General features: G+C 32.3%; 4 protein-coding genes and 1 long non-coding RNA gene across 5 annotated transcripts; 4 read left to right on the top strand and 1 right to left on the bottom strand.

Moving 5' to 3' along the window:
- The first annotated feature begins 3347 nt into the window (after nt 1-3347).
- Nucleotides 3348-8036, top strand: LOC101255248 (CCG-binding protein 1). Its single transcript, XM_004230785.5, has 3 exons — nt 3348-6279; nt 6781-6854; nt 7469-8036. Exons 1-3 carry the CDS (start codon nt 6057-6059, stop codon nt 7757-7759), a joined length of 588 nt encoding a protein of 195 aa, XP_004230833.1. The 5' UTR covers nt 3348-6056; the 3' UTR covers nt 7760-8036.
- A 543-nt stretch (nt 8037-8579) lies between these two features.
- On the top strand, nt 8580-11282 carry LOC101254739 (pollen-specific leucine-rich repeat extensin-like protein 3). The gene has a single exon (XM_004230783.5). The coding sequence runs from the start codon at nt 8935-8937 to the stop codon at nt 11110-11112; it is 2178 nt and encodes a 725-aa protein (XP_004230831.1). The 5' UTR covers nt 8580-8934; the 3' UTR covers nt 11113-11282.
- Nucleotides 11283-11812: 530 nt separating this feature from the next.
- Nucleotides 11813-17088, top strand: LOC101254429 (uncharacterized). The gene is made up of 9 exons (XM_004230782.4): nt 11813-12241; nt 13282-13473; nt 13681-13778; nt 14444-14534; nt 14619-14822; nt 14906-15162; nt 15598-15688; nt 15804-16020; nt 16618-17088. Exons 1-9 carry the CDS (start codon nt 12053-12055, stop codon nt 16824-16826), a joined length of 1548 nt encoding a protein of 515 aa, XP_004230830.1. The 5' UTR covers nt 11813-12052; the 3' UTR covers nt 16827-17088.
- Nucleotides 17089-17269: 181 nt separating this feature from the next.
- Nucleotides 17270-22857, bottom strand: LOC112940430 (uncharacterized). Its single transcript, XR_003244610.2, has 2 exons — nt 19145-22857; nt 17270-19011 (listed from the first exon to the last, which is right to left on the bottom strand). It is a non-coding gene; the product is annotated as an uncharacterized lncRNA (long non-coding RNA).
- On the top strand, nt 17410-18823 carry LOC101254137 (protein DMR6-LIKE OXYGENASE 2). Its single transcript, XM_004230781.5, has 3 exons — nt 17410-17870; nt 18079-18406; nt 18476-18823. Exons 1-3 carry the CDS (start codon nt 17410-17412, stop codon nt 18737-18739), a joined length of 1053 nt encoding a protein of 350 aa, XP_004230829.1. The 3' UTR covers nt 18740-18823.
- Nucleotides 22858-23731: the final 874 nt, after the last annotated feature.

Genomic DNA, 23731 nt, shown 5'->3' with positions numbered 1-23731 from the left:
TTTATTTCAATAAATTATGAGATCAAATTCTTGATCTCTCAATTTTATCTTAAACTAGTAAATTTAGTTGTACTTCGTGCGAATATAAATAACTCATTTAATTTGTCAAAAAAAGAACTAAAATAGTATTGATAAAAGTTTTGTGAAGGTTCTCTGTTGTGTTTAATTCAAATATATCATATTTGAAGTCTTAATCAAATTTAAATATAATTTAAATTTTTGTAACGGTTATAATTTTAAATCGCTTAAGCTAAGAGTTCACATTCAATGATCTCAACCTATAATTTCATTGGATATGTGTATGCCATGCTTTTATAATTTTATACAATTTTTTTTAAATCTATCTTTTATTCTTTTTTTTTGTTTGTATCTTTCTCGCAAAATTAAAGAATTTAAATCCAAATAAACTTGTAAATTTTGAAAGCTCAGAACATCAAAATGTCATTATCCTCCTTGTTCGTCAAATCAAAATAATTTTTAAATATTTATTATGGTTCAAGAAGATCAATTATAATTTTATAAAATTACTTTTTTCCTCCAAATATTGCAGTCTTTTACTATTTTCTTTTTAATGTTCATATTCTTCAAAAGTTATCCTTTCTTCAGTAATGATGAATCAACTCTCTTTTCATCTTTCAAGTCTTAGATTAATTTTTACTACAATGTAACATACTTATAAATTTATATAAAAAGAATATATTGAAAGATATAAAAACCTCAATTACACAATAACTGTAAAGTATTTGAAAAAATTAATTATTTGAAATAATCTCTTAAATGCATATAATAAATTTGAGAAAAACTTTTTAAAAAAACTTTATCAAAATCCCCATAGCAAGAAAGTTGAGTCCTTTTTTATACCTTTTTTTTTACGAAAAAAGCTTATTATTGTAGCATATGCATACAAATTATATTATTTATTTTGAGATAAGGAAAATATCAAATTTTATTGACTTTTATGCATTCAAAGCACGAAGATAATTATACTTTATCAATTTCCTTTTATTTTTTCAATTTGTAAATTAAATATGAATTTAGTATGTCATTATTATTTCTATTAAAGTTAGGATATTATCCTGACAAATAAAATGTGAGATTACTATATTTGAATTAATATTATAACCATCAATTTTATACTAGTTTGAAAGAGTAAAAGAGAATAGTAACAAAATTAGCGTATGTTAATGATGATAGTTTGTTCATCAAACTTGAACTTAAATCTCAAATATTGTCATATGTTCATCTTATCTTTCACCATACACAATAAAAACGATTCACATAAAATATGAAGGATAAAAAGAAAGGAAAAATCACCAACAATAGTGAAGAAAATAACACATACAAGAAATATAGAAGGAAAAACACTATAAATAAGAGACATCAACTAAACTAAAATAAAACAATATCACCTTTTTTCTTTTCTTTTTTTGGTATTTTGAATTTGAATTCTCACAAACAACATAGACATATGTTCATCCTATCTTTCATATAGTAAACAAAAAAAAGTTAATCACATCTAAACATTATAAAATTAGGCATAACAGAGTGATGTACTTAAGTGTAAATATAATCAAAAAAGAAAGAAATTCTTACCATTGGCGAGGATGATATACTTTAGTATTTATAGTAATCAATAAATTTGTAACTTAATTAAATAATATGAATTAAAAAAATAATATAGTAATAAATAAAATTGTAACGTACATTGGTATTAATTATCTTAATTGTAATATAATAAATAAAAATAACACCTTATACACATTTAGGGCAATATATATCGAATTATAAACATACTTTTTAAAAATAAATCACTTATAGCAGATTATTATCGAGTTATAGCATATCGTTTAAAATAAGTAATTATTTAAATACTAATTAATATGTTTAAGTATTTATTTTTATTTTTACAATTACCTTTTTTAAAACAAACTCTTTAAATTTTTAAACAAATTATAAGTATTAATAGTTTACATTTACATTTTTAAAATAAATAATAAATTAATATTAATAGTATAGTTATCTTTTTGAAATCAAAAACTAAATTTTAGATATTTGATTTTAATCAACTTCCTACTTTACCGTTGCCCAATAATAACACACACCCATCACAACCTATACACGATCACTATTCATTTTCCCAACACGCCTCACAGATCACTTTCTTCTCCAAAATCACAACTCAAAGATCTACAATTACTTTTCCTCAACACGATTCAACAATATTTTACGTTTTTAAAACTTCATAAAGTATTTTGTGTTAAGTTCGTATATAATGTCGAAGAAAATTAGTGGAACACCCTGTAAAAGTCGAAGACTAGTTGAGGAGTCATCATCTGATGATTTTCATGTTCCTTTGTTAATATTTTGACTCAAACTCTACCGCACAAATTCACTAAAAAAGAGACGGTAGCTATGTTAAATCTAAGCTTCAAAAAAATCAAAAAAACGAAACAAAGGAAAGAGGGTCTCCAAAGAAAGGGAAGAAGAGGAAAGGAAAATATATTTGAACATCTTCAGAATTTGATTTTGACTTTGTTGATGAAATAAAAAGTAAAAAATCAAAAAAATCAACAGATAATCAAAAAAGGAGTCAGAGATACAAACTACAAAGAAAGCCAAAGAAGTTATTAAGGTCGCTAAAATGATTAATATAAAATTTTGGTTAAAATGTTATGTGTTAGGTCATTTTGTTTGACAATTGAAATTTGTATAAGTTATGTATGAATTTTCTATGAATTGATCTTTTAGTTTTGTATGCGAATACTTTATGAGTTTCATAGTCACATTGTAGAATTTTGACAATTATAATATGTATTACCATTGTATAGTTTATATATGAATTGATGTATTAGTTTTGTATGAGTATTGTTTTGTGGTTTGAAAGTCACAGATTAGTTTTTTAACAATTGTAATATGTATTAAGGGGCCGTTTGATTACGGTATAAGAAGGCGTATTATTCATGTATAAATCATTGCATTAGTTTACTATGTTTGGTAAAAATTTTTGATTAGGTTGAAAAGTCAACGTGACTTATACAATGTTTGGTTGCATTTTTATAGTTCTACATAATTAATAATAACATAACTTATGAGGAAATCTATGTATAAAGTTATGTAGGGTAGAATGTGGAATAATTATGTGGGTATTAGTTATACATGTAATAAAGTGATAAATTACATATTTACCCTGTTAATTTTATTTTATTATTTTTAATTGAAAACTTTATTGTTTTTCAGTATATAGGTTTGTTGTTTTTATTTCTTTTTATATTTAGACCATTTTTATTTTATTTTTTTAAATTGGAAACTATATTGTTTTCTATCAACATGTGTCGTTTTTATTTTTTTTTATTTTTATTATTTTTATTTCTTTTTATACTTACCGTTTTGATTGATTTATGCAAATATAAATATTTTTTAATATTAGAAATTGATTGTATATTTTAAACGATACATATGCAAATCAAATATTAGCATTATATATTATTCAATATATTTCACATTTTATTAGCATGTATTATTATTTTGTAAATAATATATATTAATAATTTACAACAAGTATAATATCTAATAGTTAATAACTCATGTATTATAATCTTTACGTACCTAAATAATATCTACAAAACTAATATCCACATAGCTAATACCCGCATAACAAAAACCAACATAACTAAACTTGCATAACTAAACCTTGCATAATTAATACATGCATAACTAAACCCTGCATAACTAATACCTGCATAACTAAATCCTGCATAACTAAATCCTGCATAACTAATACCTCTATAACTAAACCCTGCATAATTAATACCTACATAACTAATACCTGCATAGTTAATACCTGCATAACTCTAACCAGTAACCAAACAACCCCTAATATTGTATGAATTTTAGTGGATTGATGTATTAGTTTGTATGACTTTGTGTATAAATGTTATAAGAATTGATATATACATTGATGTATTACTGTTACATGAACTGATTTGGTTGTTCATTTATATGGCAGGGTTTGAATGATGTTTGAATTGATATATAAGTTGATGTAATATTGTTGTATGATTTGTGTATGAAAGTACCTTATAATTTCATTTCATTCTTTTCTGTATGAATTGATTTGTTTGTACATTCACATGGCAGTGTATGAATAATGTTTATATAAAATTATATATTCCGTTAAACGTCTTAATTTAGTATTATCAATTTGATTGTGGCCCGCTAATTTAAAAAAATGAAAGACTTGTTTTTATACAAACATATTCCCGATCTTTTTTCTCCTAATTTCTATCGATTTCTCCTCAAATCCATTATCTTTTAAAAATTGGTTAGGGCCCACATATTTTAAGAAACGGAAGATTTATTATTTTTATACAAATCCTTTCCTATTTTTTCTCTTTCAGTTTCTTTTGATTTTTCCTAAAATCTCTCTTCAAATCAATTTTTTTAAAAAAAATAAATTATGTATGATTTCCACTAATATAGATTTTTGATTATATACTTATTACGCTAGTAGAAAATCATATCTATATACTTCACTTAAAACCTATACAGATATGCATATACAATTGACAAGTCTAATACAAATAACATATACATATACTATTAATAGTTAATACAAAATTTTATTTATATATAAATTCCATATATGTAAACTGTGGATATTCAATAATAGATAGTTATATATACATACACATATGCATATTTGTATTTAAATACGTATAATAACATATACATATACAACTGAAAATCACCACGAAAAAATATATACTTATACAACTTACAACCAAGTAAGTTTCTTATTTGTATATAGATTTCAAATATATACTTATACAACTGGAATGAATACCAAAGTATACAGATTAATAATCGTTCTATACACTTATAATTATATAATACAAATATTTCTATGCCCAAGTCTCTTTTGCCATTCTCTCTTTCTCGTTTGTACAAATTCAAATAATATATAATTTCTATCTTTCTCGTTTTATACAATTCGTTTCAATTGTATATGTATAGCAAATTAATTACACATATATATGTTTCTTATGTAGCGCAATTAAGCAAACTTTGTTATAACATACAAATATGAATTTTGTGTTTGTTATATGTGAAAGTTGCCCTTTAAGAAAAGGTGATAAATGGTAATGGTAGTGGACTGAGTTTTTAACGTAACTGTTGGGCTGCAAACGACGGATTAATTGCTCTTATTTACTGTGATGTTTTAACTCATTTAGACATTCTATACATTTTTTAGGGAGAAAAATCAGAATATTTTTTTTTAAAAAAAAAGAGAAAACATATAATTGCAAATGCTGATCATTGGAGGGTGCCACATCAATAATTTTAAATTCAACTTTATATTATTATACATATTATCAACTCCATATATATTAAAACTCTCTCTTTTAAGGATGACTTGTGTATCAAAAATAACTTCTTCATCAATCTTTCGTAATACGACATTAAACTCATACTTATCTGAAGTCTAGTTAATCTTTTATTAGCTTATTAATTTTCTTTTTGATACAATTAACAAATACGAAACTTTTTTAGTTTCGTCATACTTATCTTTTTAATCTATTTTAGTAGAAATGTTTATTTTTCTTTAGTTTTAATTTCTAAATACAAGATAAGTATCTAGAAAAAAAAAACCATGTACGAAAAAGACCGGTGATAAGAAATTTCTTTGTTTTGGATTAACACAAATTAAAAAGTTGGAAAAAACGGAAAAAAGTAGAAAAAGAAACTTGTGGGCTCATTAAAAATATCTTAAAAATTTCCAGCAATAAAAAAATCCTATAACAGGCCGCCGCATCCTACGTTTCCCCTTATACGACCGCCAATCTGATCAAAATCACACACATAACACAATTCATCAACGGCCAGGATTCATCTGTTATGAATCCAATCATCACTGGCTAGTAACATTATCTCTCTTTTTGTACAGAAAATATCTCATCACCTTATCCATTCCCAATTCCTTCTGACTTCTTCTTCTCTATTATAAAATATCCTTAAATTTTCATAATTTGTTATCTGTTTCTTTTTTTACAGAAACGATGATGTTACAATCAATGGCTCTCAATTCCTTATCTTCTACTTCTCTCGTTGGAGTTAATAATGAGCTTCATTCTTCAAGATTTCAAGTAAATTCGTCGACAATTCGTTGTTGTTCAAGAAGTCATGCTTACATACCAAAGCTCGAGCCTTTTAGCAGAACCAAGTTTGATAGAGTTTTTAAAGATCCCCCTTTGATCGAAAAATCTGAAAATGAACTTGCCGGTATTTCCCAGATCTTCTTTATTTCTTCATCGTTACGTTTCCTTTGTGTCTATTTTCTTGGATTTATCATCAGACACGAATTCAAGATTTGAAGTTCATGGGTTCTTGATTATTCATGAATCTTTTAACGAGAAAAAAAAATGTCCTTGTGTTAGTAAAAACAGGAACTGTAATTGGGGTTTAATACAATAATTACGTAGCTAGTGTAAATTTCACAAGTGCGGGCGGTTCAGGGAGGGTTGGAGTATATGCTGAAGATAGTGAGGCTGTTTCCCCTATGTTTAAAAAATTGTTAAAGATGATTAATTAATTAAATTTCTGATTTATTCTAGTTTCTGTAGTTGTTAAACGATTTTAATTTATGTACATATTGGTATTCCCACCAAAAATTGGGATGGAGTAATTATCTACTAATTGAGCTTGCTTTTTTTGTTGTCGAAAGTATTAAGCTTTATCTGCTTTGTTGAATTACTAATGGATTCTGTGTATGGTTATGTGTAGATTATTGTTCTGTTCTAGAAGGTGATGATTCTTATAGCTGCTGGCAAGCCTATTTTGAACTCAAAGATCTTGAAGTAAGTTCTTTATCAGCACGTTCTTCAAATAAAAATTATGTAGCATTCTTATTTGGCCGTGACATGCTACTGTATTATTATGTGTTGTTAGATAATAGGGTTTTCCAGTTTCAGACCTCACTTGCGAGATTACACTGAATATGTTGTTGTAGATGAATTAATTAACCTTTGGACGTTATTAGTACAGAAAACTTAAAACTCGAGGTTCAATATTTCCTTGGAACTATGAGGTAGAAGTTGATGAAAAAGAGCTAACAAAAATGTGTTTTCATTGTGTGTGTATGACAACCACATATAGTAAGCTAACAATTACATCTGAATTGTATACTTAAGTTAGAAATGTCCATATAAACAATAGCACTAGGTGATTTCTTCTTGTCTACCCAAGTCTTGGTTAACATAGTTACTTGACAGCTGCGCCTGAGGAATTTCAAATTGACCTGGACATCACAGTTATTAAAGAAAAAGTTCATCAAGCCAATTATTTGTTGTATTTTTTGTAAATCCAGTTTAAGTGATCTATTGTCCAGATATTGTAATGATCTTAAGCTATATTATGCGTAGCACCTTCCTACTGTGTTATTGAAAGGGATTTTGATTTTCTTTCTTTCCAGAAAGAAGCACCTAAGGAGGAGGTAGAGAGGCTAATACTTCAAGCAGGGGGAGTGAAAACTCTCATTGGCTGCTTACATGGAGTTTCAGACATGCACAAAGCCAAAAAGGAAAGCAAAGAATCAGCCAAACCTGTCAATCTTGATGCACAACGGGCAGGAGGACTGTGTCCTATACCAGATGGATTGCCAAAGTCGAGAGAAGAGCTCGAGGAAGAGGAGAAAGCTAGAATGCCAGATTCACCCTATACTAAACTGCTCAGAGCCAAAGGAACACACCCTGTTTGGTACTGATTACACTTGACTACTGGTATGGAGCTTCATAAAAAGCACGCTCTTTTGGAGCTTCAGATAATCAGGTCAAACAATGGAATTGAATAGTATTTTCTTGGCCAATGTGGTAAAAATTATCTGGTGATGTAATATTAAGCCTGTGGGGATGTTATCACGTATTTTTGTTAGTGTTAGCATAAAATAGTGTGCTTTGTCGGTAGGTTATAGGAGTTGCCATTTGTTCTGAATGTAAATATGGTTTGTTTTTGAAAATTATAATAGCAGTGAAGTTTCTAAATACCCTTATGCTCTTTTCTAGATGGTGTTAAACTGATGCCCTTTTCCTTCAGTTTCCTTGAAGTACATACACAAAATACATCACAATAAAAGAGCTTGGTGCACGAAGCATCTTACATATTCCGTAGAGTTTGGTAAAGTAAAGTATCTCACTCGGAGGGATATGATGTGTATGCAATTATGTAAGTATCAGTGCTGACTGACTTCCTCCAAATCCCTATTTTTTCTGGTAAATCAGTTGCAATTACGGCCATAATTTCTTTGAATAGCATAAGCCTTATCTTTATGTTTACTTTGATTACTGTCCAAACGTGAATACATCCACTTTCCACTGTCACTGGCATCATGCCTAACTGTATCACAAAAGCCATTACAAATATTTCCCTTTCTCGATTCCTATTTCATAGGTACAATGTTTGAATCAATAGATTATCTTTTTTCTACCTGAACTGATATTATTCGATTAGTAGTTTGTGTCATTTTAACTGTGAATTTAAGAATAAACAAGAGTAAGTCACTTGGAACCTTAATAATGGAAAAATCAACCAATTATTTACTAGCTTAAAGAAAAACAAAGCATGTTTATGAAATAATGTCCGTCTGTTTTAGACGGTAAATGAACTTGTGCAACTGGTGATTTTCCATTCTAATAGGTAAAAGATGGATCAAGAATTAACTCTGTTCACTCAAATTTTTAATTCTAAGAAACTCAACAAACCGCTAAAATTTGTTTCAAGTTTATTTTGACCCTCCAAATTCTATGGTTCTCAAAATTCATGACAGCTTATCAACCATTTAATTTCCTTCCTTTGCCTACATATATAATGCCCCCCATTTTGCTTTGAAAAATATATTGCAATAAGCAGCCTTGGGCCTTACCCACAGGTGGACTTACAAACATGGTGGCCTTGGGTTGCTTTCTCTTTTTCCTTGTATCTTTCTGTTCTTTTTCTCCATCATATTTTGCATTATCTGATATCGAAGCTGCTTCTATTGCCCGTCGCCAACTTTTAAGTAACAATGGCCAGCTTTCAAATACATACGAGTCTGAAATGACCATTAACATGAAATTTGAAAATGCCAGGTTGAAGAAAGCTTATGTTGCTCTTCAGGCATGGAAGAAGTCTATTTACTCTGATCCAACAAACTTCACAGCTAATTGGGAGGGTAGCAATGTTTGTGCCTATAACGGTGTCTTTTGTGACAATGCTCTTGATGATCCCAACATCTCTGTTGTTGCTGGGATTGATCTTAACCATGCAGACATAGCTGGACATCTCCCTGTGGAGCTTGGCCTCTTGGCTGATGTGAGTCTCATCCACATTAATTCTAACAGATTTTGTGGAATCATTCCCAAGAGCATTACAAATCTTACCCTTTTGGATGAGATTGATTTCAGCAACAACCGTTTCGTGGGGCCATTCCCTGATGTTGTGCTTGAGTTGCCTAAGCTCAACTATCTTGATCTTAGGTTCAACGACTTTGAAGGTCAAGTACCTTCCGCCCTATTTGAGAAGAATCTTGATGCAATATTGATCAACAATAACCGATTCCATTCCACCATCCCTGAAAGCTTGGGCAATTCCAATGCTTCCGTGGTGGTATTGGCCAATAACAAGTTCTATGGTTGCATCCCGAGCAGTATAGGTAAAATGGGCAACTCATTAGATGAGCTTGTATTCACCAACAACGAGCTCTCTGGTTGTTTGCCTGAAGAGATTACTAAGCTCACGAGCCTAACACTGCTTGATATTAGTGGAAATAAGTTTGTTGGATCGTTGCCTCAGGATTTGAAATCGATGCAGAAAGTTGAAATCTTTGACATTGCGTCGAACAAGTTCATGGGAAATGTTCCAAAGAACCTTTGCACGTTGCCTAGTTTGAAGAATTTCACATTCTCAAAGAACTACTTTGAGAGCATGGATGAAACATGTAGGCCATCAGAGTCGAAGCAAGTTAAGATAGATGGTAATGAGAACTGTTTGGGAGGAAGATCAGAGCAGAGGACGGAGAAAGAGTGTTTCCCAGTAGTGAGCAAGCCTGTTGATTGCAGTAAAGGTCATTGCGGAGTTTCAAGGGAAGGGCAGAGTCCAAAAGATCCACCTAAAACCGTGACTCCTTCAAAACCTTCAACACCAACCACGCCAAAACCAAATCCATCTCCACCACCACCAAAAACCTTGCCTCCACCACCACCAAAAACCTCGCCTCCACCTCCTGTCCACTCACCACCACCACCACCGGTAGCATCACCTCCCCCTCCCGTGCACTCACCACCACCACCAGTAGCATCACCTCCACCTCCCGTCCACTCACCACCACCACCACCAGTAGCATCACCTCCACCTCCTGTCCACTCACCACCACCACCGGTAGCATCACCTCCCCCTCCCGTCCACTCACCACCACCTCCAGTCCACTCACCACCACCACCAGTAGCATCACCTCCACCTCCAGTCCACTCACCACCACCTCCCGTCCACTCACCTCCACCTCCAGTCCACTCACCTCCACCTCCTGTCCACTCACCACCACCTCCCGTTCACTCACCACCACCACCGGTAGCATCACCTCCACCTCCAGTCCACTCACCACCACCACCGGTAGCCTCACCTCCCCCACCAGTCCACTCACCTCCACCTCCTGTCCACTCACCACCACCTCCCGTCCACTCACCACCACCACCAGTGGCCTCACCTCCACCTCCCGTCCACTCACCACCACCACCACCACCAGTAGCATCACCTCCACCTCCTGTCCACTCACCACCACCACCAGTGGCCTCACCTCCACCTCCCGTCCACTCACCACCACCACCGGTAGCATCACCTCCACCTCCAGTCCACTCACCACCACCACCAGTCCATTCACCACCACCACCAGTCCACTCACCTCCACCACCAGTCGCCTCACCTCCACCTGCTCTGGTATTCTCTCCTCCACCGCCAGTCCACTCTCCACCACCACCAGCTCCCGTAATGTCTCCACCTCCACCCACTTTTGAGGATGTCGCTCTTCCCCCAACATTGGGCTCGCTATACGCCTCACCACCACCACCAATTTTCCAAGGTTATTAAGAGGATCGCCATTCTGATTTCAATGGCACAAAAACTACATAAAAAATGTGTACCAATCAATCTGTAAACACACATATCAACTGAAAAAACAAACATTTACATTATCAATTGTACACTGAAAAATTGGAAATTTGCTATTAGATGGTGCTGATCATTCTACAGTTTCAACATATTTCAGTATTTAAATCCTATCAATTATCTTCATTCAAAATAAGGCTGAAAGTCTGCATCACATTTCATTTGTTGGTTACAAACTTCCGCTAAAAACATTGTAGGACCGCATTATCCTTTCTGTATTGTGTTACTCCCTTGTCGTGTTACAGTTATCGAAAGTTAATTTGACTAATTTTTAAAGATAAATTAGATTACTTTAATTTAATATTTTAAATAAAAAAATTAGATATTCTAAAATACATGAAAAGTATTATAAAATATAATTTTTGCATATTAATATGATAAAAAAATAAATCTGTTAAAATTTTTATTATTTAACTTTAAAAATAGAAACTATGACAAATAATTTTAAACAGAGAAAATATTTTAAAAATAATCACACCATCTTATACGTTCAAATTTCGGCTAAAACAATCAATATAAATTACTAATTTTGATGATGTAGTTTTGACTAATAAAATTATCTCATATTTGTTGTTGATACGAATGATTAAATATTGTGAATTTTAGTGCAAGAACTGCCGAGAAAATCACGGATATCATTTTTTAAAAAAAATTAATTTTGTCAAAACAAAAAGTACCAGACAGTGGTAACCTAATTTTTGTGAGACCAAATACAACGCCGGGTCGGGTCAGCAGTGCGGTGTAATAGTAATACGACGTCGCTTCAGAAGCACGTTTGAACTTTCACAACTAGATCGCGAACATTATCAATTTGGTTATTCGGTGAAAATCAATAGCTACATCGACGCTACGATTTTCTCAGATGGTGGACGACACGACGAAGCCTCCGACTGAAGCGATTGTTGAAAAGCAAGAAGAAGCTCAGCCACCTCCGGTACCAGAAGTCGCTGGCGGTGGTGGAGGATGGGGAGGATGGGGATTTTCTGCGTTTTCTTATATCTCGGACATTCAGAAAGCTGCTACCACCGCTGCCGAAGAGATCTCCCGCAATGTACTCGTCTTTCCTAGCATTTCTTAACTTCAATTTTCTCCTTTTATTTTTGCATTTATAATGTAGATTGTAGCTGTTTTTCTTATCTCGTTGATCTTGCTAATTAGATTTCTTTACTTTGTTTTAATAGTCGTTTTTAATGTAAGAAACCTTTTTGATCTTGTTTGCTGTATTTCTTTTGGGTACTAATGAGATGTGATGATTGTTAGGCGCAACTTCACCAGTTATGTGAATGAACTATGAGTAATTTCACCTTCATTTTTTTCTTCAAATTTGTGAAAAAACAGTGTCTACTGGCTCTACCATCCGATCTAGAAATTAGACAATTGGACTCCCCTTTCAGTAATTGCTACATATCACAATTTTTGCAATGTCTCTACTGAAAGATAGATGCCTAAGATTGCTGTATGATATCAGTGATAGTTGAGCATTCGGAGTATTTTGTGTTGAGGCTGCAGTTGGATAAATCCTCTAGGGGAGCATGTGTAGTTCTACATCATTGCTACAAATTACTGTGATATGTTTCTGCAATGGTCGTCAGCAACACTATAGTTGAAATTTGGTCTTTTTGTACTTGGAAAGTGTCATAGTGATGCAGAAACCCAAAGGAAATCTTCTATATTTGGATACTGGTAAGCATGTAGCTAATTTGTTGTACTATTTTCTCTGATGCACACCTGTGGCTGGTTTGCCTGTTTATTTAAGCAAAGTGAATTAGTGATATGATCCCTTCAAATTTCTGTAATGAAAGGGATTTAATTATGTATTGGTGCTTGAGAGTAGTATCGTAACTTGATGTAATCCAAACACCAAGTCCTATCACTAGATTGCATGCCATTTGAATTTAGTTATTTCTTTTCCTTTCACCTACACGTTAATTGAGCGTTAGAACTTAAAATGAGTTGAGGCCCTCAGATTAATAAACTCTTGGTTGACAATTCTTGGTACTTTTTCTTTGTTTTTATGGCAGGATTGCACACTTAAATATACACCTTGAATGTCTCCATGCATTATATTTATATGCCTTTTCACTTTTGCAGGCCGTTGAAGCTGCTAAATCAGCTGCAAAGAGCCTTGCAGATGTGCAAAATTCTCTGGAAGACACCGAATCCTTGAAAGAGGATGAACGAGAAGTATTGGTTGAAGAGGAGAGTGAAGATGAGAATGATAAAAAACGTAAGGCTGCTCTTGAAAAATTAGAGAAAGCTAGTGAAGACTCGTTGCTTGGCCAGGCAAGTGCTACCAAATTAGTTGTGCTGCTTACTTGACTCAATAGGGGATCCAATTTTTATTTTTTAGACGTTCTTCTTGAGCATTGATATCCCTTCCACAATCGACCCCCATTTTTTGCTAATTTGTACAAAAGTATCTTAAGGTTAGAAGTAGATATGCCATAATTGTTTGGTATGGTCATGTTTTTCACCTTCCAAAATGTGCAGGGTTTGAGAGTTATTGACCATTCTGTCGAGAATTTCGCTTCAGGAGCTTGGCAAGCATTAGGAAATGCATTCAAAGGAAGTTCTGATTTAGTCCACAAGTATGTCTTCTTGTGTATGATTGCGACGTGATAGTTGAATAAAACTAAACTTTACTTGATCAAAAGAAAAAAAAACTGATTGCAACACGAATGTTATTTTTCTTACTCCCGTTCGCTGGAACCTTCACCAAACAGGGGTGTCTGCCCAGCTACTTCATAGCATGTTTTTAGATTTACTTTAAGCAGTTGCTCATCTTGTGTTTGAAAAGAATTGCTGTATTTAATGGAGCTGATTGTTGTGGGACAAAATGGGAGTTTGTTTTTGTTGACTTTTATAGTTCATTTTGCTTAGTTTTATGATTTTGACACATGAATTGGTGAATATTTCCTCTGGCAAATTAGGTGAAAAAATGACCTGGCATAAAAGAAATTTTATGTTTGCATATCTCTGGACTAGAGAAGTAGTCACAAACTACAACTGTCTGGAAACATGAAAATAAGAACCTCCCCATTAACATGAGAACTTTGGGCTCCTGCAATGTTAGTTTTGGAGTCCTCGTAAGTACGAAAGGACAGTAGGACTGACTGATCTTCTTTTGTAAATTTGGACCAAGTAGAATTTTATGCTGACGAATCTACTGTTACCAATTTCTGTTATCTGCTTATTCCTTCGTTGAGTAATGCCAAAGTTTCCAAGCAAATGTCATTTTGCCTTTTGTTTTCAGGCTTGAAAATTCGGCTGCAAGTATTGCTGAATCAGTTCAGCATGGTGGCTTACCTGCCACAACTGGTTCTGTTGCACCATCCATACTAGAGGTTTGCATAAGATTTAATTTCATTATTTTTGGGCAGGTGGAGTGTGTTTTAGCCGCTATTTTTATTGTGCACAATTTCTTGCAGACTGGGAAAGCTTTTACTGCTAAAGGAATGCATGTGCTTGAGCTACTTGGAAAAGAAACTATGGATCTTCTGATCTCAGAAACTGGTATTAGAGTTGATTCAGGCTCCAAAGAAGGGGGAGGAGAAACAGATGAAGATCAGTTTTATGAAGAAGTTACATTTGATAGATGCTTTTATATTTATGGAGGTCCCGAGCAATTGGAGGTCAGGTCCTACTCATATTGATCTTTGTACTTGGTTGAGTTTGTTCTGGAAATTCAGTGTCTTATCATGTGAATTACACGCAGGAGTTGGAGGCATTGTCCAACCATTATGCTTTGTTGTTCAACAGAAGAAAAGCGAAGATTCCATCTGATCAAAGGTCTTCGTATGATGGAAAATTTAAAGAGGTTCAAGAGATTTTTGACTTGAGTTCTGAAGCATATGAAAGTGGTAAAGAGTCGGGAAAAGGAAAGGAAGTTGAAACTGGCATTGCAGACAGCACAGATGAGGTGAAGAATTTGCATGATTCTAGTGTGGACAAGGCTGCAGAATTGGCAGCAGGGTAAATATTTAACTTTAATATGCTTTACCTTTTAGTTAATTTTCTTCTACTTTAATATGTTCTGGAGAAATATATGGGAACAAAAGAAAATGCGATTGAGATGTTGACAGTTCATGAATCCAAGCACTAAAGGGCCTGTTTGGATGGACTTGTAAAAATTAACTGATAAGTCAGAAGTCACAATTACATGGTACCCTACTTTTGACTTATTTTTTAAAAAAATTTGGCCTAAAAGTGGATGCTTAAAATACTTTATAACCTTTCCAAACACCTCCAAAACTAAAAAACTACTTAAAAGTCAAAAGCACCTAAAAGTAAGTTTATCCAAACGGGCACTAAATTCTTGTGCTTAGTAGAGTGATTATCTTTGAGTTTGTGTCTAGTTGGTAAAAACTGGGATACTGGTGTTAATTTCTGGATTTCATTGAATTGCAGATTTACAAATGTTTTGGTTGGACTAGCTCCTAATGACATGGTTCAAAGGACTGCTCGAAGACTGGATACTCTTCATTCAGAGGGTGTTCATGTATGTAAATTTTTAGTTAGTCTGCAACCTTTTTTTTTAATCAAAGAAACTAGCTTCTTCTTCTTGGGAGTAATGAATTAACTTGACTTCTCACTGATTGTTCTTATGTACATAGAGACTTTCAGAGTTGTGTTGTTTTGCTGCGACTCAACTTGTAATGCTTGGGAAATCAATCATTTCAACTGCAAATAAAGTTGGGGACCAAGATGCAAATGTGGAAATTCTGAAAATGGAATGGCCGGAGGATTCAATTGAAAGAGCTAAGGTAATCCGATCAAAGGCATGTTCAATGACTCGATGTGTTGAAACAGTTTCTTCCAGCTTCATTACAGGTAGATCTTTGTCAAACATATACTTCTATGCATTTATGACTTTTATATTGTTTCTTTATTCCCTTCCTAGTAATTTCATCTGTAGTTCATTGTTTCTGCATCTAATATTGATAGATGACCAACCCATGTATGATCTCTAGTTTGAAAAGATCATCAAACGAAGATCAGAAGCACATGGGTAGGAATTCGAGGATTATTTACAAATAAAGTAGTTTTTATGATTTACGGTACTTTTTGTTTTGCATTTGTTACGGTAATTTAGTTTTTTTAGGTGTTCTCGTAAATATTTTGGAATATAACTATGAGAACTGCGCTGTTTAGTGATTGTTAATTCAACTGATGATGGGGTTTTCTGCTCACGAATTCAAAATTACTGGTCTGATAATGTTGAAATGAGGTGATTGAATTTGTAGAAAGGTTTGCCTTCCTTGAGACTGTTTTGTCTACCCGTGGTATGGATAACACGTTAAGGAACAGTTCAGCTGATTTTTCCTATGGAACATGTTTCCTCATGATATATCTTGTTCTTGGTGTAAAAAGGTTGGGTTAAGTGGATGACGTCTATCTCTCTTAATTAGCTTCGTTATGCCTTTGCAGGGATATCTGAAGTGTCTGAAGCGTATTTAGCAGCAGTGAAGAGTGTATCTGCTGATTCACATGAGGTTCCACAGAAATCAATCCAGGAGAAGGCCAATGCATATGCTGAGAATCTTCGTGCTGCTCATAGCACAGCCATGGGCAAAATTCAGGACGGCCTTCAATATTTACCCTATGTGGTCATCTCAACCTCAATGCCTGCTGCTTGAAGAATTTCTCAATGCAAAATTTCACACTTAGTCCTTCCTCCTTTTAGCTTTCCTTTTGCTCTCGCCCCGCCCTCCTCTCTTTCGTGTAAATAACTGTACTTGGTTAGTTTCCATATCCCTTTATCCCTTTGAGACTTGTAAAATCTGGGAGTGCTGACTTGTGTGATAGACTGATATCTCTATTAACTCTTAGCTACAGAGAGTATACTTTCCTTTCTGTTTTTATCTAAAGGAAATAAATAAATTTTATTTTATTGAAGAATTCAAGCCTTAGCCTTTGATACATCAAACATGAACCTTCTTATTTTTGGCTCTCTTTTGTGAGACGCGTGGACCTATTGCTTTAGTAATAAGTAATTAGAACAGTCGACTAATAAGTAATTAAAATCAAATTTGCAATGCTAAAGAAACAAATGTCTCAAAGTTAAAAGAAGTTGAAAAAATGTCAAATATCAACATATGTCTATATTCAATGTAGCCATTCATCCGTATCGCTATATATCATGTGACAAATTTCACAACACAATTCTCCTCTCACTTGTAACAAAAAAAAAAAGAAGAAGAAGAAAGTGAAATATCTATCATGGAAAATATGGATGAATCCTTTTTTCAAGAAACAGAGCACAGGCCAAAACAGAGTACAATTGAGGCAGAAGACATACCCATAATTGATCTCTCTCCCATTCTGACCTCTGATTCTTCAGAAATTACAAATCTTGTTGCACAAATTGGTGATGCATGCAAGAAATGGGGTTTCTTTCAAGTAATCAACCATGGAGTTCCATCTACCTGTCGCCAAAAAATAGAGAGAGCATCAAAGGAATTCTTCTTGCTTCCTACTGAAGAGAAGAGGAAAGTGAGTAGAGATGAAGATAACCCTATGGGGTTTTATGATACAGAGCATACCAAGAATGTTAGGGATTGGAAAGAAGTTTTTGATTTTGTTGTGGAGAATCCAACTCTCTTGCCTGCTTCTCATGAACCCCATGATACGGAGCTCAGGGAACTGAAGAATCAATGGCCTGATTTCCCTAACAATTTCAGGTATTTTGACTGGGCATGGAATTTATGAATCTAGTGGAAAACTTACTAGGGTTAATTTTATTTTCTCCTCATCAATTTTTGTTCCAAACTTACTGGGTGTGCCCCATTTTCCCCCTTTTCAGTTTTTGAGACATCATAGATTGTATCGTATCAATAGGTGCTTTTAGAATTGATTCTATGATCTAATGGAGTAGTTTGGAATTTACAGGGAGGCGTGTGAAGAATATGCTCGAGGCATTGAGAAATTGTCCTACAAGTTGCTAGAATTAATTGCTCTAAGCTTAGGCCTGTCATCCAAAAGGCTGAACAACTACTTTAAGGACCAAACAAGTTTTATGCGATTAAATTACTATCCGCTATGCCCAATTCATCATTTGGCTTTGGGAGTTGGGCGGCACAAGGATCCTGGTGCCCTGACTGTTCTTGCACAAGATGATGTTGGAGGCCTCGAGGTGAAACGCAAGGCAGATGGAGAGTGGATACAAGTGAAACCAACTCCAGATGCTTATATTATCAATGTTGGTGACATAATTCAGGTATGACTACTGTAACAATTCTTGATAGAAAAGCAAAATACTTCCAACTGAGCCAAAAACTTTTCACAGGTTTGGAGCAATGACAGATATGAAAGTGTCGAACATAGGGTGATAGCAAGCTCCAACAAAGAGAGATTCTCCGTTCCATTTTTCTTCAACCCGTCTCACTATGTAATGGTTGAGCCTCTGGAAGAGCTTACGAATGAAGAAAGTCCAGCAAAATACAAGGCTTACAACTGGGGAAAATTTTTCACTACAAGAAACCTTAGCAATTTCAAGAAACTTAATGTTGAGAACATTCAAATATATCACTTTAGAAATGGTGACCTGTAATGACAAATGTAGTGTATGGGAAGTATTATTAAGGTGTTATTTTCAGCTGGAAGGAAATAAAGTGGTGGATTTTTTTCTTGTAAATGATTTGCTTATGTTTCGATAAATTTATCTCTCAGTTTGTCGACTTTCAAACAATACTGGCAATCTCTTTCATCCTTTAGATTGGCGTTACAAACTTAAGTATGTTTTTACCCAAATCTTCTTCTGTTTTTCTCAGTTCGTCTTCCGCTTCTTCTGTTCCCTTTAAAATGCTCTGAATTTGATGGCTTCTGACAGAAGATTAAATTTTCAATGAAATAAATTAATGTTGCGTTCATGAAGTAATTTTTGTGTAGTTGGGAAGTCATGACAACAACTCATTAGCAAGTTCATAACAGTTATCTTCTGCTGTCAACTTTATACCTGAACAAATGACTAATCGCTGCTTCATCAACTTTTCCGTCCCTTGTGAGTGTCGTAAGTACCTCAAATTTTCTCTAAAGAAGATTGTTGTAACAGCCTGCAGGGTCAGCAGCCTGTTCATCATCAGCACCTTAGAGAGTTTGGTTCAAGTGCGGACCCAAACTGTATATACAGGCTAGCCAGTCGACAAGATTCAGAGACATCCCCAGACGTGGTCACAGGTACCTTAAATGTTTTCTCGCATGATCTATACAATTTGATAGACCAGGAGCTATTCTCTCATATATTGATTCACTTGTAACTAAAAAAACATTGAAATACAGTCCAGTAGGAGAGTCTCTCATATTGTGTAGTGACAATATATCACTGAGATACCTAAATAACTTGATTGAACTGGAGAGTGCAAGTATTCGCAACCTGTTTATCTGTACACACAGGTGACTGAGTTGAACAATCAGTCAGAATAATATTCATGTGTTGAAGGGGAAAGAACACACTTGTGCAGCTTTGTTTTCCAGTCATTGTAATATAGTAACGGTAATAAGGGAGATTGATTTTGGTATGGCATTTAGAGTGCCAAACAAAACATTCCATCGCGGTAATGAAAAATCTCCAATCGTCCCAACGAGCGTGTGCCCACTTTGTTAACATCAATTTGTTCTTTGGAACTAATTGATAACAATGACTTTTTTGTGCATCTCTTCTTGTTCTTCAGTCAGACTTTTAAGTCCATACATCCTTACCCTTTATATAATGATTCAACTCATATATTACTTGTTTCCTACATACTTACTTGGCAGCTTTTTTGTTTCCAAAAATAAAGCCAGTTTTACTGATTTTTTTTTTATTTTGGAAAATTAAAAAAAAAAAAACAGTTTTTTTCCCTATGCCAACATAATGGTTTTGTTAGCATTCCTATTACATTTTATTAATATTATAATCAATTATTTTTACAACATTTCATTTTTCGTATTTTATTATATCAAAATAAGTGAATTGTAAATATCAGATTCTGTAATTGAAGAAAATGTAATGGGACGATAAAGTGTTAAAGTAGCCTTATTAAGAAGGCAAACATGCAAATATTAATATGATGAAAATTCAATTTTATATTGAGTTTTGAAGTGCATATCAATGACAAATAGTTTAAGTGATTTACCATTCTCATGTAGTGATTACATTTTACTATTTATTCTTAAATATTTTTTCCCTTAAATATTTTATAGGAGTCATTGTTTAGTATTTGATAAGACTACATTAATAAATTAAACACTTTGAAAGTCTGAATTATTCTCCTAATTTATTATTTAGCCATTATTATAATTAAAGTAAATGATGCATCAACCTGAAAAACATACTAATCTACAAATAAAACTGCTAAGATATTGTTAGAAATTAAAATTAAAAAATTATCTATAATTTTAATTCATCTGAAAATTTTATAGTGATAATTCCAATTTTATATTTAACCATATATTTTATAACATTCAATTTGATATAGAGACAAAATAATAATCCAATTGGAGAATTAGAGTAAGCATTATGAGGAGCATTAAAATAGAAATTCAACTAATTATCAAATTAAAAATTTATGGAGCAGAAAATTAAATAACATGCCGAGAAAAAAAGTGCTACTAACTTATTGTTTAATTAATATTAACAGGAAGAAAAAGAAATTACAACAAATACTTATTATATAATTAATATAATATTTAACTATAGTATATTGACAAACAACAAAATAGTAATCCAGATTTAAGGTTTTGATCTTCCCATTTTTTATTATAAGAATTGTTTTAGATTGAAAGGCAAAATGACTGTTCATTCAACTTCTCAACTTTGGCTATTTAATGTTTAATTAATTAGATATTTATCAATCACAATTTGTTTCTTATATATAAGAAATAAGTATAAGGATTAGAGTGCTGTAAAAAAATAAACATATATTTGTTATTAGAAAAATTATTGAATCACACCTTGTTTTGATGGGTTCGAATGATATTTAGTCATTTTTTATCCATCTTTTCACATATTAATTAATGAAAATATATGAATTTAATGCATTCTCTATTTCATATACAATATTTTACTACTTACTTCTTGTCCTTTTTTCTTTTGCATTCTTACTTCAAGCTCTTTACATCGATATATTAATCAACACAATTTAGCTAGAATAATTTATATGGTAAAAAGTTGTGGACTTATAGAGAAATCGATAACTAACTTACCATCTCCCTCATCATTCTTGCAAGTCGTGAAAAGCTTCAAAGTTCAATCACATAGATATAAATTAATCGTAAATTTGTGGAAGGAAGAAAATCAAATAGATTTTTAGAGTGTGATGATAAGAAAAAGAAGAAAAAACACATAAAGTCAATCAAAAATCAACATTGAATAGTGATATTGACAATTAAAAAGTATAACAAACATATTATCAAAGTAACGATTAATTGCAACAAATAAATTCTTACAAACGAATAGTCTATACAAAAGAGATACAACTACAAACACGTCAAATAACTAAATAGATTGCCTAAGAAAGGAAGGGGTGAAAAAGTTGGAGAAACTTATAAAGAAAAAAAACTTCCCTTCTGATACGTGTAAGACTTCTTATCACCATTTTCAAAAGTTCTATTCCTGAACAGTAGATCGTCTTTAAAACATTTTTCTACTAGACTAACTAAATTTAGATACACTAACATGTGGTTTCAAACACTTGTGCGTTCGACTCTTAATAAAAAACCAAGAGAAGTGCTGAAAATATCTTTAAATTTGACGAGATTTAGGGTGTATTTCACTCTTATTACAAAATCGGAGTGTACTAAAGTTCAATTAGTCGAAGAAGAAAATGGTTTTAACGCGATCATTAGTTCAAAGTTGAAACTAATAATTCACGCCAAATTTAAGAGTGTTTTTATTACTTCTTTTAAAATTTACTTTTCTTAAGATTAAATTTGTGAAAGACTACAAAATCAAATTAAACAAAATTAAGTTCTTTTCTTTTTTCCAAATAATCTCTTGACCATTTAAACAAAATAAAAAGAGCTTTTCATATTTCTAATAATAAAGTTAAAATCAAATTTGCAATGCTAAAGAAATAAATGTCTCAAAGTTAAAAACAACTTGAAAAAATGCCAAATATCAAATATGTCTATATTCAATGTAGCCATTCAGTCTTATCGCTACATACTAGTTCTGAAAACATGCCTTGCACATTTGATCTATGCTATTATTATAATTTATATAGACTCAAGATATAAAATTGCTCGACATTGTCTGAACTACTCCTATATTTTTTTTCGTGCATATAAAATAATTTTTTTTTAGTGTTTACTTTTTGCCTATAACTTAAATATCAACAATTTTTTTGGTGTATGATGAACAACTTGAAAGGCTAGAACTGAGCCCCAAGGCTGAAATTTCTTGGATATAAATATTCTAACAATCATTAAAAATAAAAAAATGAATGAAGGACACAACCAATAAGAAAAATGGTGATCAATAAAAAAATATTACAAGAACTATTAGATTATGTGTTTCTTCAACAACCATGAAAATAAAAAATTAACGACATCACAAATCAATAAACTAAAATAGTGACCAATAAAAAGATACTCCTTACAGAAGAACTATTAGATGATGAAAACAAAGTGTGGCGGATTAATATTATTCAATTTATAAAGGGAGAAATTAAGTACACGAAAGGTTTGTCCATGAATGTATTTAATGGTAGAAGCTAAAAAGTATTAACAATCAAAGTCATTAAGAAATGGAAAATGATAAGTTCTAACATCTAATCATGTATTTAGTCTAGTTTAATTGTCATTATTGATTTAATTTTAAAAATTAGTAAAAAAAAATTAATTTTAAAAATTAGCGAAGGACATTTTCGTAATCTAATTGTGAAAGACTACAAAATCAAATTGAACAAAACTAAGTTCTTTTTTTTCCAAATAATTTCTTTGACCATTTAAATAGGAAAAAAAATGAGTTTTTCATATTTCTAATAATAAAATTAAAATCAATTTGCAATGCTAAAGAAACAAATGTCTCAAAGTTAAAAACAACTTGAAAAAATGCCAAATATCAAAATATGTCTATATTCAATGTAGCCATTCAGTCTTATCGCTATATACTAGTTCTGAAAACGTGTCTTGCACATTTGATCTATGTTATTGTTATAATTTATATAGACTCAAGATATAAAATTGCTCGACATTGTCTGAAATACTCTTATATTTTTTTGTGCATATAAAATAAATTTTTTTAGTGTTTACTTTTTGCCTAGAACTTAAATATCAACAATTTTTTTGGTGAATGATGAGCAACTTGGAAGACTAGAACTGAGCCCCAAGGTTGAAATTTCTTGGGATATAAATACTCTAACAATCATTAAAAATAAAAAAAATGAATGAATGACATAAACCAATAAGAAAAATAGTGATCAATAAAAAAATATTACAAGAACTATTAGATTATGTGTTTCTCCAACAATCATGAAAATAAAAAATTAACGACAGCACAAATCAATAAAAAAATAGTGACCAATAAAAAAATACTCCTTACAGAAGAACTATTAGATGATGA

Source organism: Solanum lycopersicum, chromosome 1, assembly GCF_036512215.1.
Source record: "Solanum lycopersicum chromosome 1, SLM_r2.1".
NCBI classification, from domain to species: domain Eukaryota; kingdom Viridiplantae; phylum Streptophyta; class Magnoliopsida; order Solanales; family Solanaceae; genus Solanum; species Solanum lycopersicum.
Note: the sequence above shows the minus strand (reverse complement) of the source record. Positions and strands in the feature narration are given on the sequence as shown.